Source organism: Lemur catta, chromosome 9 (genome assembly GCF_020740605.2).
Source record: "Lemur catta isolate mLemCat1 chromosome 9, mLemCat1.pri, whole genome shotgun sequence".
NCBI lineage: Eukaryota > Metazoa > Chordata > Mammalia > Primates > Lemuridae > Lemur > Lemur catta.
This window is the reverse complement of record NC_059136.1, coordinates 24,487,971-24,504,545: the sequence shown is the minus strand read 5'-3', so window position 1 is coordinate 24,504,545 and position 16,575 is coordinate 24,487,971. Positions and strand designations below refer to the sequence as shown.

The 16,575-nt window shown below is 61.2% G+C and overlaps 1 protein-coding gene across 1 annotated transcript in view; it reads left to right on the top strand.

Moving 5' to 3' along the window:
* ADGRB1 (adhesion G protein-coupled receptor B1) overlaps positions 1-16,575 on the top strand; it is an 84,159-nt gene that overhangs the window by 3,232 nt on the left and 64,352 nt on the right. The window contains exon 2 of the mRNA XM_045561042.1: positions 9,304-10,298. Coding sequence (XP_045416998.1) covers positions 9,524-10,298 — 775 coding nt within the window. The 5' untranslated portion in view covers positions 9,304-9,523. The remainder of the gene's footprint in view (positions 1-9,303; positions 10,299-16,575) is intronic.

Sequence of the window (16,575 nt, the reverse complement as noted above, 5' to 3'; positions counted from 1 at the left end):
GCGGCCGGCGCGGGGCTGCAGTGGCGGAGGGCGGAGGGCCGGGCGCGCTGCCCCGGACGGCCGAGAGAGGGCGCCCGCGCTGCGTTCGCGCCGGCCCTGCCCGCCCCTTCCGTCTCCTCCGCGGCCCGCCCGCGGCTCCGGCCCCATCTTGGGCAACCCGGACCGCGGCGGCGCCGTCTCGCTCGCCTGTCCGCTCCCGCCGCCAGGGCGGGTGACGCGCCTCGCGTCTCAGCCCGAGCCCCACCACTCTTCTGGCCCCCGTCCCCCGCACGCTGTGCACGGGCGTGAGCAAGCGTGTTTGTGTGCATGTGTACATGTGTGCCACGCATGCACGTGCGTGTCCTCCGGCCAGGCTGTGGGCACGTGTGTGCAGGCATGCAGACTTCCACATGTGTGCGCGTGGCGAGGCGCGGGTGTCGTGTGAATGTGGCTGTGGGTGCAGGATTTAGTCAAACCACCTTGCGCCGTCAGCGATGGGTAGCTCCTCTGTCTGCCTGGTGTTCACCCTGGGGGAAAGCTCTAACCGCCCCCCATCCAAGCCCCTGAACCTGGAGGGTCTGTTACTCCCGCCCTGCCTGCAAGCCCACCTCTCCCACTGTCCCCAGGAACTCTCCGGCCTCCTTGGCTTCAGCTGCGCCATTGGGCAGAGCTGTAATTTCTGGGTAAACACACACAGGGCCCGGGATCCCCTGTACGCAGACCGCGGACACACAGATGAAGTGGCGCTCACTAAATGTGTGGGTGCCCACGTGCACACACTCACAACTGGGAGACAGCAGTGGGCAAGGAGGAGGGTCTGGTCCCTGTCCAACCCTCTCCCAAGTGCTAAGGCTGGTGGGAGGATGGATCCAGAGCAAGATGGCAGCCTGCGAACCCCAAGGGGGCTCCCTCAGGAGGCTTCCTAAGGGAGCAGTAGCTGAACTGGGTCCCGCAAAAGGGGTGGGTAGGTGGGTGGTGAAGGCAGAAGGTCTGGGTAGAGACAATAGGCTTGCAAAGGCCCTGGGGCAGTGCAGGTGTGAGGAATAGACATTAGCTGGGAGGAGGGTCCATGGCAGGACTGGGCTTTCAGAGGGGGCAGGGTCACACCTCAGAGCCCTGAAGGCCTGGGCCTGTGTCCTGGGTGCCGAGTCCAATGGGGGAGCCATGGGAGGGGCTTAAACAGGGTTGATGACTCAGCCTGGTGGGCACGCCAAAGAGATGGTGGCTGCACCTTTGACCAGCTGGGTCACACACCAGCATGCAGCATAAACCGATGGACAGGGCAAGCACATGTGTCTCACAAAGCAAAGTAGCACTCAGAACACAGGTATGCCACTGCCCTGATACCTTTGCCCAGTTGTGGGCTCATGAGGACACATGCCGGCAGAAGCACGGAGTGAGCTGCACACATGGATGCACACAGTGCCCCCTCTCGTGCTCGTGTGCACACACGCATACAGGAAGGAGTATGGGTGCATGCTCCAGGGACACAGCATTGACGCTCGCATCCCAGGAGGTGGTGTGTGCTCACTCCCAGCATATCAGGGCTGGAAGGGCCCAGGGAAGAGCCCTCACATACCCATCGCCCAGGCATTGCACCACTGCGGGCAGAGGGGCAGGACCCCGCAGGGGTGCAGGTCCCTGCACTTTGCCGTGAGCTCCTGTGACCTTCAGGTGCACCTCACTTTCCTCACTTGTGTGGCTCAGGTGAGGCTTTGACCTCAGGAAACAGCATCTGCCATGCTGAAGGGGCCGGGCCCAGTGTGCCAACTCCTGTCCACCTCCCCTCTCTTCTTTTTTCATTTTAACACATTTTCGTTGAGAAAGTAACAAAAAATGATCCTTGCCAGAGGACCCTTTCCCACTGAAGATCCTGGTCCTCCCACCCTGGGTCACCCCTGCTATGGGTTCCTATTGCCCTTCCGGAATGTTCTGTGTGTGTGTTTATGCTGTAAGTGGTTTAGACAGGGAAGTGCCCTGTGTATACTGGGGGGCACCGATGGGCTGGGGGCCAGGCCTGTGGAAAGGTATTTGTCCTGGCCCTGGGCTCCCCTCACCCGGAGGGCCCCTGGGTCGGCCTCTGCCCCTCTGCCTGCCTCCTCTGCATGGCCGTTTTCACAAACACAAACCTGCACCCTCGCACACCCTTCCTCCTCCCAGTCGTCAACTGGCAGCAGCATTCTCATCTGTCAGCCCCGGCCATCACCCCACCCCTATTGCCCCCTCTGCAGGGTCCATCCCCTGGCCCTCACCTCAGGCTCCTGTGCCTTTCCTGGGCTCCCACCTTGGTCCTACTGCTAGTGGAGTCTGTCCTGGGTGTCCCTCTCCAGGGCTCATTCCGGGGGTGTACGGCTGCCATCCCTGCAGCTTTCTCTAAACCCCAGTGTGCAGCAGATCCCCTGGGCCCCTGTGGCCCGACTGTGCCATCTGGCCCAGTGCAGCCAGAAGTCGGAGCCTCAGTGGGGGTGGGGGGCGCAGATTACTGGGAGCTCAGAGGATGGGGTGGACGAAGAAATGAAAACCAGCCTGATGGTAGGAAGGCACGCAGGCTCCTGTTCCCAGGCTGTCCCCTCTTCGCATTTAGCTGGGGATCAGTTTTGGGGTTTCTGACTCCTGGCTGAAACGTGGGGTTGAGGGCTCCTTGAAGCAGGAGAGAGGCAGAACTTAGGTGCCTTGGGGGCACAGCAAGGTGTGTAGAGATGGACGGGACCCACATCACCGATTCTGGCAAACCAGAATGGGTGTGGAGGGAGCCCCACAAAGCCCCAGGCCCCCCAACCACCCTGCTCCCACTGTGCTGTGCCCCTGCATGCCCTAGCTTCAGAGAGCCTGTCCCTGTGCGGGTGCAGATCTCACCGCAGCACGCCCAGACACATGCATAGTCCCGCCCTCGCCGCTGGCACACTCGCAGATGTGTGCATGTACTTGCAGCTGCTGTCAACTCACCCGCGTACTGCACTGCCCACTCTGCGTGCACACTTGTGCTCACACATGCCTGCGCACATGCCACATGTACAACCGTCCCACGCATGCACACTCGCACACTTTTATAATGCACAAGAGGAACATGCACACACCCTGCATGTGCACACACTTGCACACTCACACCACATAAGCACACACTGCCTGTGCATACCCACGCTTATAACTCAGAGTTGGAACATACACACACTGTATGTCCCCACATTCTCTCACACACTCACCACTTGCACACTTACCCCCTGCATAATCATGGACCCATTTGTTCCCTGTGTGCACATGTGCATACACACATGCAGCGTTCACACACAGCCACACGCACATCCTGGAGCCCTTGGTGCCCGGCCTGCCCCACCCACAGGACACATGCCCTCTCCTGCAGTCTTGCTTCTCCCGAAAGCTCACGTCTGGCCTTGTGGCTATTCCCCCATATCCACACACCCCCCTGCTCACCCGGTGTCTGGAGGCCCGAGGTGGGGCTTGCTCCCAGGGTGCAGCCTCCCCTCAGGGAGGCTCAGTTCCCCGGCTCAGCGTGGGTTCAGAGTGCCTGCCCTGCCTCCTTGGGTTGATGGTCAGTCCTGCTGCAGTGGCTGGCAAGGGCAGGGCAGGTGCTGGGGGAAGCCAAGAGCCAGGAGACCTGCCACGATGGGCATCCAGGCTAAGCAACAGTCTCCCACTGTGATCCCATCCACTGCTGCTGGGAGCCCTGCCATCTCCAGTGCTGGGGAGCTCACCACCTGGTAGGCAGCCTTGCCCTTGGGGAGAGCTCCTGTATGATGCAGCCATCCTCACTCTGGCCTCAGACCTGCCCTGGGATGTCCCTGGGACCTCAGCACAGCAGGCAGGGAGGGCAGACAAAGGCTGGGGGAGGCTTGAGCACAGGGAGTGTCTATAGGGCCTGCAAGTGGCTTGGGTGACAGGCCCTAGGCCAGGGACGGTGCAGTGAGCCAGGGGCCTAAGTCCCATTGCAGAGCTGGCCTCTGACCCTTTGGCCAAGGTGGTCTGGGGCAGTGGAGTGGGATGGGGGTTGGCACAACCTGTCTCTTCCTCCAAAGTCATCTGGGGACGTTGCTTAGCCTCTCTGGGCCTCAGTCTCCATGTCTGTGAAAGTGATGATCGCTTTGCCCTCTGGGTGGGGGCATTGGATGAGGGTCTGTATGCCAGGGCAGAGCACAGGCCAGGCCCCTTCTGCCCCGGCCCCATTGGTGGACCCTCCAGGGGCTGCCTTTCTCTCTCCCTCGTTCTGGCCAGATTCCTTGGTTGGCCCCTGTGCCCAGGCAGGCAGGTGGACAGAGGAAGAAGGTGCCCTTGGGGCCCATCCCCAGGGGGCCGGCCCTGCCATGTGCTGACTCCTGGGTCTGCCCCCTGCTGTGGGTGGAAAGTGACTAGGCCTCGTCGAGGACAGCCCAGCTATACTGCAGGTCTGCCCATGGGGCCTAGTTGGCACAGGTTACCAGTGGGCAGACGGTGACAATGGGTCGGGGAGGCAGGCTCTCCTGGTGACCCCTCCTCGTGTCTCTGAGCCCCTGAGACACGCAAACAGGCTGTCCCGGGCCCGTGTCCTGTGTCAGAGGCCCTGCCAGGGCCCCACAGGTGTGTGGCAGTGCTGTCTCTGCTTCCGGTGACCAGGCTGCCCGAATGGCCTCAGTCTGGGGGCCCCCTGGAGGGCCGGCCACCCGCCTCCCAGCCCCCTGGGCAGTCAGTGCCGAGGGTGCCCTCCTCCCTCCCCCAGTGCAGCCTTTTCTCAGGACACACAGGCGGGCACTGTTCGGAGGGCCGGCAGGACAACAGTGTGCCTTTTGTGGCTGGTGTCTGGGGATGCCATTGGCGGCCTGGGGTGGGCGGGGAGGGGACGTGGGAGGCCTGGGCCTGGGGTCGGGTCTGTGGGTGTGGACTGGGCCTGGGACAGCAGGGGTGGGTGCCGAGCCTCGAGGAGGTGCCCAGTGGCCTAGTGAGGAGGATCTCGGACAGCACCCCTGCAGGTGGACAGTGGGAGCCGAGATGCAGGGTGACTGGAACCCAGGGCTGGGGGCTGGGCCGGGGGTGTTCAGTTTGCATGGTGCGGACAGTGCCTGAGAGGTGGCAGGAGGTGGGTGTGGTGCCCTCACAGAGGGGGTGCTACGTTGGGGTCTCGATCTCCTGCCTCCCGCAAATGCCGTGAGGTTGACTGAGGGCTCAACCCCCACCATGCCAGGCCTGTCCTGGCCTGTGGTCAGTGCTCGGTGAACCCCAGGCTCAGGGGCCTTTCCTCCTGGCCGTGACCCCTGCTCCTCATCCCCAGCCAGGCATGGCTGGCTCCTGCTGTCCAGCCCCTCTGGGCCCCCCTCTCCCAGCCCTGGTGGCCTCTGCCCTTTCACCCCTGCCCAGGGACCTGCAGCCACCCTGCGGCCACCCTGCAGCCAGCCTCTTCTACAGCAGAAGGGATGGAGGCTAGACACCAGGAAGCAATGCCTGGCAACCAGTTTGACCCTGAATAAAGTGGCAGGGGTGGTGGGGGCCTAGACGAGGAGCTTTGCTGCTAATTGGTCACTGTCCTTGGGAACATAAGGGGCCTCAGGTTATGGAGAAAACCCATCACCAGAGAAGGGCCCCTGGGCGGGGGCCGAGACAGGTGCTGGCTCCCTGCAAGAGGGCTGACGCTGTCTTGTTGAATTGTGGACGGTTCATGAGAGGCTGAGCAGTGACCACACTGGACCTCCTCAGCACCAGGGACCAGAGCCCAGGAGCCTTTCTAGCCCGTTGGCTGTGGCCCGGTGGTCTGCAGATTTCTGTCCCCTCTGTGGAGGCCTGGGACGGGGTGGGTTCAGGATTCAGCCAGGCCTGGGCTGGCCGAGGATGAGCCATGCCAGGTGTCCACCTTCAGGGTACTTGACACATGAACCATCCCTTTTGGGGTGAGGCTGCCAAGTTGCTGCTAGGGAAGGCAAGGCACTTGTCAGAGAAGCACGGCATGGATTTTAAGTGCTGGGACTTAGAGTCTGTCTAGTCCAACCCTCCAGGGGCCCCCTGGCACCCTCCTGGCCCAGGGGGCCTGAGTGCTGGGTGTGGCTGAGGGACAGGGTGTGAGCCAGCCCAGGGATCCTGGGCAGAAGGTGCCACTGTGCTGGGCGGGGCCAGCATTTGCCTCAGGCCTGGTCCTCTTTCCCTGAGGCTGCTGACCCTTGGGGATCACTAAACGCACCCTCCCAGGCTTCATCTCTGGCCCAGGGCTCTCCTCCTGCCATGTGACCTTATATAAACATGCTACATGTGTGTGTGCATGTGCTCACACATGGACACTCATGTGCATAAACGTACCTGCACTGTGTATACAGACACACACATATGTTCACATGCCATATACACTCATGCATGCATACAGACACCACACAGGTTGGCGTCTCTCTCTGCCCCATCTCAGCAAGGGCCACCACCCCTCCCCCACTGGCCTACTGGAAGTCTCCTGTGACCCTCTGTCCCTACTGACAGCCCTCTTAGCCTGGATGCCACACAGGCTCCGTCTGCCCCAGTAGGCCAGAGGGACCCTGGATGGAGATCAGCTCAGGCTCTGACCCCCACTCGCCCTCAGGACGCCTCCCCTGGATGCCCACCCTATTTTGGCTTGACTGTCAGCTCGGCCTGGCACGAGGGATACTGAAGCCAGAGGAGGTAGTCCCAGGTCCCTGGCCCTGTCTATATGTGAGACGGCTCCGAGCGGCCGGTGGCAGAGGGCCAGGCAGGTGGAATCGAAGGAGACCTGGGCTGGCTGCAGGACTGGCAGGTCTGCAGGGGGCGGGGCAGAGGGTGGATGTGGCAGGTGGGGGCCAGTGCCCTGCTGGCAAGTGACGAGTTGTCCACACCGACAGGCCGGGCCTCCTGCCCAGCTCTGTGCTGTGACCCAGCCAGAAAAGGCAGGGCCAAGCTGGTTCTGTGGTTCTCAAACTCCTGTCAGCTGGGACGGCCTTTGGCCAAAAGAGCCTTTCCCAGATCCCTGGGCTGGAGCAGTTGAGTCTGAGTACTGTAGGGGATGTCCGAGTGCCAGGGAGTGGCCTGAGCCCTACTGCTCCCTCCCCACTCCCTGGTGGCCCTTGCAGCGGCCCCCTGTGGAATCCCAGAGAACATAGGCACTGGCCAGTGGGCCTGGGCTGGAACCTTGGCCCAGGTGCCCAGTACTAGGTCTGAGGCCCCACTATGGCATGGCTGCTCTGTGGACCTCAGCGTGCCCATCCATAAACTGGGAGGTGGGACTGGAGTTTCTGCTGGGCTTTGCCACATTAGCCTGAGGCTGCAGCTGATTCCTGGGACTCTGGGGCATTGGGGGAGAGCCTGCCTGGGCATGGGGCTCCGGCTGGGGGCTGACGGTGGCGTTGACATTAGGTTGGGACTAGGGGAGACGGCCCTGAAGCTGGGGCTGGTCTGGGCTCAGGTGAGGCTCTGAGTTTGACCTGTTGCAACCAGGTAAAGGAGGCTGGGCGGGGGCCTCGGGGGTCCTGGACTAGTTGCAGGACCCTGGCCATGGCCTCTCATAATCAATACAATGGGGTGGGTGGCCAGGGAGGCAGGCTCTTTGATGCCCATGTCCACGACCACCCCGAGCGTGTCCAGGGGTGGGGCTGGAGGAGGGGCCTCTGGGAGGCAGGGGCCATGGGCAGCATCGTCCCAGGTCTGCCCCCGAGGCATAAGGATGAGAAGCTTGATTTGTAGGTTTGTGCTTCTTTAAAAAATTCCCTTCTTGGAAGGCCGAAAGGTTTGCCACTAGGGGAGACCACAGAGGCCTGGGTTTTGGCCACCTCTGCCCCCGGGGTGGAGGGAGAGGAGTCCAGAAGCCCTGGCCTGCTTCCTCTCCCTGCCGGGTGACTTCCTGCACACTCTGGCTAAAATTACCCTCTTGCTGAGAGCAGTGAGGCTCCCATCCTCACTTTACAGATGAGGAAACCGAGGCTCTGTGGTGAGGGACTTGCCTAAGGCCACACTGCCGCCAGAGGCACAGCCCGAACCAGCTTCCGGTGTCCCAGCTCCCACCAGCTCAGAGCCTTGGCCCAGGCTGGGGCCAGGCCTGGAGGATCCCCGAACCCAGCTCCCTGCTCTGCCTCCAAGGCCTGTGCAGGAAGGATGCCAGGAGGGGACTGCAGAGCGGTGACTGACCTTGTGTCGCCGGCCAGCTGGGCCCGGACAGCAGGAAGTGGCAAGTCCCGTGGGCAGGCGGCCGGCGTGTGCGCGGTCAGCAGAGTAGAGGCGTCCGCACCAGGAGGCCGGGTTGGCTGGGGGAGGGGGACTGGCTGCAGCTCCCCTCCCGCTCCACTGGCTTGTGCGACAGACAGCCTGGGCAGGGGCTTTGGGGACAGTGGAGAAACTGAGGCCTGAAGGCAGAAGGAACTTGTCAAGGCCCAGAGCCAGGCAGCTCTGCTGCGCCCCTGCTCACATGTGGCTCACATGTGCCCAGTGTATGTGGACAGTCACTCAGCCAGGGCCCTCTCCTGGAGCTGGGACGTGTCCCCCAGTGGCACAAGTTTGGGGCCTGTCTGTGTTCTCCCACCTACTCTGTGACCTTGGATAAGTCACTTATTCTCTCTGAGCCTCGGTTTCCCCATGTGAAATGATGGGTAATGGTGCTGGCCTTGCAGAAGCAGGGGTGGAGCAAAGTGGCTCCTGGTAGCTCCACACCCTGTCCCTCCCCAGGCCCTGTGCCTGGAGCTGTCCAGCACGATGGGGCGAGGGGGCCCTGGCACAGAAGGTGAGTGGGAGCCAGAGGGGAGGCTCCTGACAGGCATGCATGTGGGGACGTCTGGGGCCGGCAGGGCAGGCAGGAGGCCGGCTGATGGCAGTCACAGCAGGCACAAGTCTGAACCCCTCACCCCAAGGATCCGGTCACTCCTGCTATAGGGGTCTGCACCCCCTCTAGGCCTTAGGGGCACGGCTAGAGTGACCTTTCTCCTCCACTGTCTCTCCCACTTACCTTCCTGTTGGGTTGGCAGAATCTTCCCAGGGAGGAGGGAGATTGGCAAGTGGGGACAAAGGACAGCTAGGAGAGGGAACAGAGAGCCTGGGAGAGCCAGGCTCTGTGCACTCAGAGTGGGTCAGCCCCATAGGAGCCATGCCAGGCTGACCGGCCAGACAGGCACAGCCAAGAGGCTCAGGCCTGGGTGGGGCAGGGGCTACTTTTTCCTGCCCTGGCTGGGCCCTGCCCCTGCCGTGGACACGCTGGTAGGTGGCAGACACAGGTGTACCAAGCAGTTGCCTGGGAGGGCACCAGGCCTGCATGTGGCTGTAGCCCTCCTGCCCTCTCTGGGAGCCAGGTTGCTCTGGAGAGGCCCAGAGCCCCCTCCCCAGGGGCTCACTCTCACCCTTCTGCTATTTCTCTTCCAGCTGCTGCTGGTGGCCACGGACAGGTGCCAGGGCCCTGGACTTTCTAAGCCATCGCTACCCTGTCTGTCACCTGAAGCCGGGCCCTCTCCCCACCCCACCCTTATCCTGCACGCCCACCCCTGGCCCCCTGCCCCCGCCCGCCGCCGGACCCTGGCATGTCCAGGCCTGGCCTGTGCCTGCCTGCCCAGCCCGCAGAAGCCCGGCGGCCGCGCGAGCTAGGATGAGGGGCCAGGCCGCCGCCCCGGGCCCCGTCTGGATCCTCGCCCCGCTCCTGCTGCTGCTGCTGCTGCTGGGGCGCCGGGCGCGTGCGGCTGTCGGGGCAGACACAGGGCCGGGGGCCCAGCCGTGCGCCACACTGGTGCAGGGCAAGTTCTTCGGCTACTTCTCCGCGGCCGCCGTGTTCCCGGCCAACGCCTCGCGCTGCTCCTGGACGCTGCGCAACCCAGACCCGCGACGCTACACTCTCTACATGAAGGTGGCCAAGGCACCCTCGCCCTGTGGTGGCCTAGGCCGCGTCCACACATACCAGTTCGACTCCTTCCTCGAGTCCACCCGCACCTACCTGGGCGTGGAGAGTTTCGACGAGGTGCTGCGGCTCTGCGACCCCTCCGCGCCCCTCGCCTTCCTGCAGGCCAGCAAGCAGTTCCTGCAGATGCGGCGCCAGCTGCCGCCCCATGACGACGACCTTGGCCCCCCGGGTGGGCCCAGCGACGACTTCTCCGTGGAGTACCTGGTTGTGGGCAACCGCAACCCCAGCCGGGCCGCCTGCCAGATGCTGTGCCGCTGGCTGGACGCCTGTCTGGCTGGCAGCCGCAGCTCGCACCCCTGTGGCATCATGCAGACCCCCTGTGCCTGCCTGGGCGGCGACACCAGCGACCCTGCCTCTGGCCCCCTGGCTCCCCGTGGGGACGTCTGCTTGAGAGACGCTGTGGCTGGTGGCCCTGAGAACTGCCTCACCAGCCTGACCCAGGACCGGGGCGGGCACGGCGCTGCAGGTGAGTGACTGGGTGGGAGAAGACCTAGAGGCGGCTCTGCGGACAGGGGTTTTGCCGACAGGATGGGGGTGGGTGACAGCCAGCAGCCCGACAGGGGAGCGCAGAGTTCATGCTCACTGCAGGTGGACCCGGGGTAGGGAGCTGGGGCCCGGCATGGGATCTGGCCCCTGGTAGGTGCTTGTCCAGTGTTGAATGAACAAATGAAGGAAGGGATAATGGGACCTAATTTCCTCCAGGACGAGGAGTTGAAATTCCTGGCTGGGCGATGGTCCCTCCTTTCTCCCAAGCAGGGCAGCTCTAATGGGCCAGAGGCTGCCAGGCCAGAGGACACAGGGGCCTCTTGGCAAGGATGGCCATGCTGGGGCCGGCCCAGGCTGTGTGGAGGTGAGCAGAGTGGGCTCTCTGGAGGCGTGGGCAGGAGATGGAGTTTCCGGTGGAGTTTGGTGTGGCCACACAAATCACGCACTCAGTGGCTCGCTACTGAGCGCCGGCGGCTGGGCAGGGGAAACAGCAACAAAGTCCTGCTTCTAGAGCCACCTTCTCACTGGAGGGAGGAAGGTGCCACACAGTAAGGGGCAGCAGAGGCATTGGGCGTTGAGGGGGCTGCGGAGACGGGGCAGGGCCAGCCATCATGGCGGGGCTGCCATGGCACTCGGAGATCAGGGAGGTTACTCGCACCAGAGACCTTGTTCAAAAGTTCTGGGAGCCGTGAGGGAACAGCATTCCAGGCAGAGGGAACAGCCAGTGCAAAGGCATGAGGTGGGAGAGGGGGGTGGGCTGGTCCTTGGAGCCTGCACAGGAGGGGCTTGACCAGCCTTGGTGCAGGAGGGCAGCCTTGCATATTCCTGGGACATGTGGGAGCGAGGAGGAGGCCCAGGGTCTTGGTCAGAGCACCTGGGAGGCTGGGGTTGCTGCCGAGATGGGATGCGGGGTGTGGGGGCATCTGAGGGGCTTGAGTTTGCAATGCCAGGCAGGTGCTGGCAGCACATCTGCTGCTCAGGCCAGGCTGGGGACCTGCTGCTGGAGAGTCATCGTAGGGCAGTGGGGGCCCTTAAGGACCTCTGGGGGCCTTAGCTTCCCAGGGGCCAGGGAGCCCTATGGACTCCTCAGAATAATGTCTTTAAAGGCATAAAATAGGCTCCGCAGGGTCACAAAAGAAGCCAGTGATCCAGGAACACAGATGCGTTCATGCCCCGGGGCCATGGATCTCAGATTGGAAACTGAGGGTTCGGGAGGGAAGAGGCCTGAGGCTCAGCTGGCCTCTCCAGTGGCCCGAGGAGGGGGCAGTGCCCCTGGGCTGTGAGGGCCCAGGAAACCAAGACAGATGGGTCCATCAGCTGCATCCCGTGGCACCAGCGGCCAGGTAGGAGGGGCTGAGGACCAACCTTGCAGCCCGGCAGAGTGGAGGTCACCATGACCTTGGCAAGGACAGCTTCTGTGGTGTGGTGGGGACAGGAGTCTAAGGGGCCTGGAGAGAGAATGCAGCTGAGGGCATGGAGGGCTCTTTGAGGAGCAGAAATATGGGGTGGTGGCTGGTGTGGGGGTGGGAGGTGCAGGACAACCGGGCCCTGCATCTTGCCCTGCTGCTCCTGGCCACTTAGCCCCTCTCAGCCTGGTTCCTTCATCTGCAAGATACTGACGACTTTGCAGGGTTGTTCTGTCAAATTGGATGTGATGGATCTCAGGGGCCCGGCCCACGATCACACCCAGTGCGAGAGAGCTGGTCCTCATTAGCATCGCAGGGAAGCGACTGTGCCAGGGAAATGCCGAATACTGCTCAGGGCAGTGTGGAGCTGGCAAGAGCTGGGCGTGATAGCTGCACGCTGACGAGCAGAGGGTGCCGGTGGGACGGGTGCAGTTGGCGCTGGAGGAAGCGTGGCACATCACTCCTCTGCTGAGCACCTACTAAGTGTAGACCCTGGCAGGAGCCTGGCAGCTCATGGTGGCCAGGCCTCCTGGTGAAGTTTGCAGGTTATCTTGAGAACTGAAGGGCCCCGGGAGGGCTTTAGCCAGAAGAGCGAGATGCAGGGGCTGCGATTGCAGAATGGATGTCGGGTCCCAGGAGCAGCCTGGGACATCCAGGAGGGAGCTGATGCTGGCCCGGTCAGGGAGTGGCAGCAGAGGGGAGGGAAGAGGACAGCCTTGGAGGTAGAGCTGATGACTTGCTGATGAAAAGACGTGGGCATGGAGGCAGGAGAAGGCTAGACTGAAGGCTAGACCCCTCCCAGGCTTCTGGCCAGGCATGAGGACATAACCCAAGGTGGGAAAGCGGGGTGGGGGACACAGGAGGAGAAAGATCCGGAGGCCAGAGTGGGACTTCAGTGTGAGATCCTGTGGTCATCCAGGTGGGAGTGTCTTGTAAGCAGGCAGCTCTGGCACCTGGAGCACCAGGACAGGGCCAGGGTGGGGCAGTGGATGCTTGGAAGTGGAGTTGGAGCCACATATGCAGAGCCCCAGGGCCTGGATTCAGATCCCAGCCTGACCCAGCTCGCGTGTGTGCCTGGGCAGTTCCATCAGCTCTCTCATCCCCTCGGGCCCCTTATCTTTAAAACAGGAAAAATAAAAATAACTTCTTTCCTAGATTGCCGTGAGGAATGAAGACTGGGGTGAAGTGTTTCTAAGCAGAAGCAATGTTGACGATGAAACATCAATATTCTCACTTATTATTAGGCAGGGCGACTCCAGAGGGCTCAGGGAGCAGGCACGGATTAGAGGCAGGGACGTGTGGAGACCAGGTTTTGGCAGCTTGGGATGTGCATAGGGATTCTGAGAAAGGGAGTGCCTGGAAGGGATGCTCAGGAGGAGGGAAGGTGTGTTCTCATACATGAGTGTGGGCAAGTATGGTGTGTGTGCATTTGTGTGTATGCGTGTACACATGCTTGCATGTTGCAGTGCATCATGCACATATGTACATGTGTGTGAGCACAGTATGTACATGTGTGTGCATGCATGGTATGTGTTGTATGCGTGTGTGTGCATGTGTGTGCATGTATACAGTACATTGTATGTGTGTGTGTGGTGCATTGTGTTCATGTGTGCACATGTGCAGTACATTGTATGTTCATGCATCTGTGCAGGTATGGTATGTACATGTGTGCATGAATGCAGTGCATTGTGCATGTGTGCATGTGTTCATGCATACCTGTGAGTATTGTGTGTGCACCTATGTATGTGCATGTGTGCACTGCTTTGTGTTTATGTGTGCAGTGCATTGTGTACATGTATGCTCACATAGACATACCGGCAAATGTATGTGCACACATGAGTGTGTGCACATGTGCATGCATGTGTGTGTGTGTGCATGCAAGGTATGCACGTGTGTCTGTGTGTGTTGAGTCTGGGCTCCGTGCAGCAGTTTTGACAAAGCACAGTGTAGAGGCTGCGGGGCAGGGCCGCAGTCTGGTGGGAACATGGGCTAGAGAGCCTGTGCGCTTGGTTGGCAGCCACGTGAAGCAGGGAGCTTATCTTCATGGGTAGGGTGGGGTGGGACAGGCCCAGAGACAGCTCAGACCCTACTCCCCATGCCCTGGACCCCAATGGCCCTGATGCTTCCGGGACAATGGGAGCAAAAATGATCTTGACAGTAATAACAGCAGCCATTTCTTGAGCATTTACTTTGTGCCAGAAGCATCCACACGTTAACTAGCTTACTCTAGGCTGGGCACGGTGGCTCACGCCTGTGATCCCAGCACTTTGGAAGGTGGAGGAGGGAGGATCACCTGAGCCCAAGAGTTTGAGACCAGCCTGGGCAACATAGCAAGACTCCATCTCTACAAAAAATAGAAAAAAAATTAGCTGGGCTTGGTGATGTGCACCTGTAGTCCTGGCTACTCAGGAGGCTGAGGCAGGAGGATCCCTGGAGCCCAGGAGCTGCAGGTTGCGGTGAGCTGTGATCACACCACTGCACTCTAGTCTGGGTGACAGAGCAAGACCTTGTCTCTAAAAAGATTTTTTTAATTTAAATTTTTTTTTGAAAAGCTAGTTTACACTTATAGCAGCCCATGAGATAGGCTCCCCATCGAGGCAGCCTGTGCCACAGGGCCTGTGCACGGGCTGTCCCCTCTGCCAGAAACACTCTTCCCAGATACCTGCTTCAAGGGTATCTTCCTCCTGCAAGTCCTCGCTCAGGTGTTTCCTTCTCAGTGAGGCCTGCGCTGACTGTGCTGTTTAAAATGTCAGCAGCCAGCCCGGCTCTCTGACCCGTCCTATCTCTGTTCCTCTTCCCACAGCACACGTGCCCTGTGAACACACTGTGCCACTTCCCTTGCTCGTGTCCATTGCTTCCCTGTCTGCCCGTGCTAAGGTGTCAGCACCACAGAGCAGGGTACTTGCCTGCTCACCGATGTGCCCTCCGGAGTGTGGAACAGTAGCTGGCATGTGGCAGGCACTCAGTAAATGCTTGTGCAGGGAAATCAGGCACAGAGACATTACGGCAGTGGCCAGGGTCACACAGCTTGTAAGTGGTAGGCTGACAGCAGAACCACTTGATGCTGCCACCAGGTGGTACCACCTGGTACCCTCAGGGGTTTCCTCTGAAATGAGTTCTGCTCAGAGAGTTTTGGGGGGGGATGGGGTGGCATAAGGACCAGAGAGGTCAGACAACTATTCAGAAGACACACAGCTAGGCTGGGACAGATGGCCGACCCCCGGGTCTTGCATGCTGAGCCCTGTGCCCAGGGAGCTCTGTCTCTCACTGCAGCCACAGGGAGGCTGGGACAGGTTTGTCCACCCATCCCTGTCCAAGTGAGCAGGCAGCCCAGACGAGGCTGTGGCCCATTTTCAGCCCTGCCCCCCACCGGCCTGTCCAAATGCCACATGGCCATGTCACGCGTCAAACTCTGTGAACACTCCTCAGGCCAGAGCAACTGTTCCCTCTGCTGCCTGCCGCCCACCGCCCCCTCTGTGGCTGCCGGGCCCCCACTCCCACCCGGGCCTTGGCCTGTCTCTCCCTCTCCCAGCCTGTCTCCCATCGTCTCTCTGCGTTTTTCTGCCTTCGATGAGATGGGGCCATTTCTCTCAAGGGTTGTTTTAAATATTCATGTTTTAATTAAAGAATTTTATTGCAGAAGCAACATGTAAGATAATGAAAAAGCAGTGTCCTGGGGGCTGGAAGCGAGTGTGTGTGCGTCCCTGTGTGTCTCTGTGTGTGCCCTGTGTGTCCATGTGTGTCCCTGTATGCCCATGTGTGTTCCTGAATGTCATATGTGTGTCTGTGTCTGTCCCTATATATGTGTCCTTGTGTGTGTCCTTGTGGGTGTCCCTGTGTGTATGTCCATGTGTGTATGTCCCTATGTGTGTGTCCCTGTGTGTCCTTGTGTGTGTGTCCTAGTGGGTGTCCCTATGTGTGTCCACATGTGTGTGTTCCTGTGTTTGTGTGTCTGTGTGTGTCCCTGTGTGCGGTGGGTGCCCCTGTGTGTCTGCAGGGGCTGGGGGTGGGAGGTGGAGCTGGAGTCTGGGTGTGTTGTGTGAACCCACACGCACTCCGCCGGGCAGGCCTGTGGGGGGCTGTGACGCTGGCCAAGGGGCTGTGACTGACCTGCCGAGTGGGGGCGCACCTCCCCTTCCTTGCCCTGCCTCCAGGGCCATCACCCCTCGGCCCTGGGCCCACATGGTCGGTGACCCCCACACTCCCTTGCGAGGCCGTTGGAGACAGCCAGAGTCTGGCTCAGTTCCAGCCCCAGGACTCCAGGACTCCGGGACACCCCCGTCCCCACCCTGCACCTGGTAAAGAGCATCTGGAGCCTGGAGTATCGGGGCCGAAGGGGCGGAGGAGGAATCGGGACTGGGGTGATTTGGGCTCCAGGTGGAGCCCGGGGTGACAGGGAGTACAGGAGGGCTGGGAAAGGTGCCAGGGCCTCCACTGTCTGGGACTTCTGGCTTTGTCTCTTAGCCAGGGGAGCGCTCTTTTTGCACAAGGGCCAATTTAGAAAAATCTAGAAAACAAGAAGGCTTCAGTCCCCATCGTAGACAACATCCATTCCAGATGGAAGTAGCAGGAAGGGCCCATGGAAATGATGTGCACGTGGGTGCCATCATCCACTGAGAAGTTCCCACGGCTGGCCCAGCCCTGGGCACGTCACCTGCCTCCGCTTGGAGGCCGGAGCGCACCCCGCGCCTGCCTGGCTGCAGGAGGGGTGAGAGTTACGGCTGCCTTTATGTTCCACTTCCTGCAAAGATGGAGAGGAGGGGTGTGGAGTCAGTAGCCGGCAGCCTCTGCCACCCCACCTGACAGCCGAGGTCCGGGGGCAGTGAGGTGTCCAGGTGCCCAGGGTGGGCC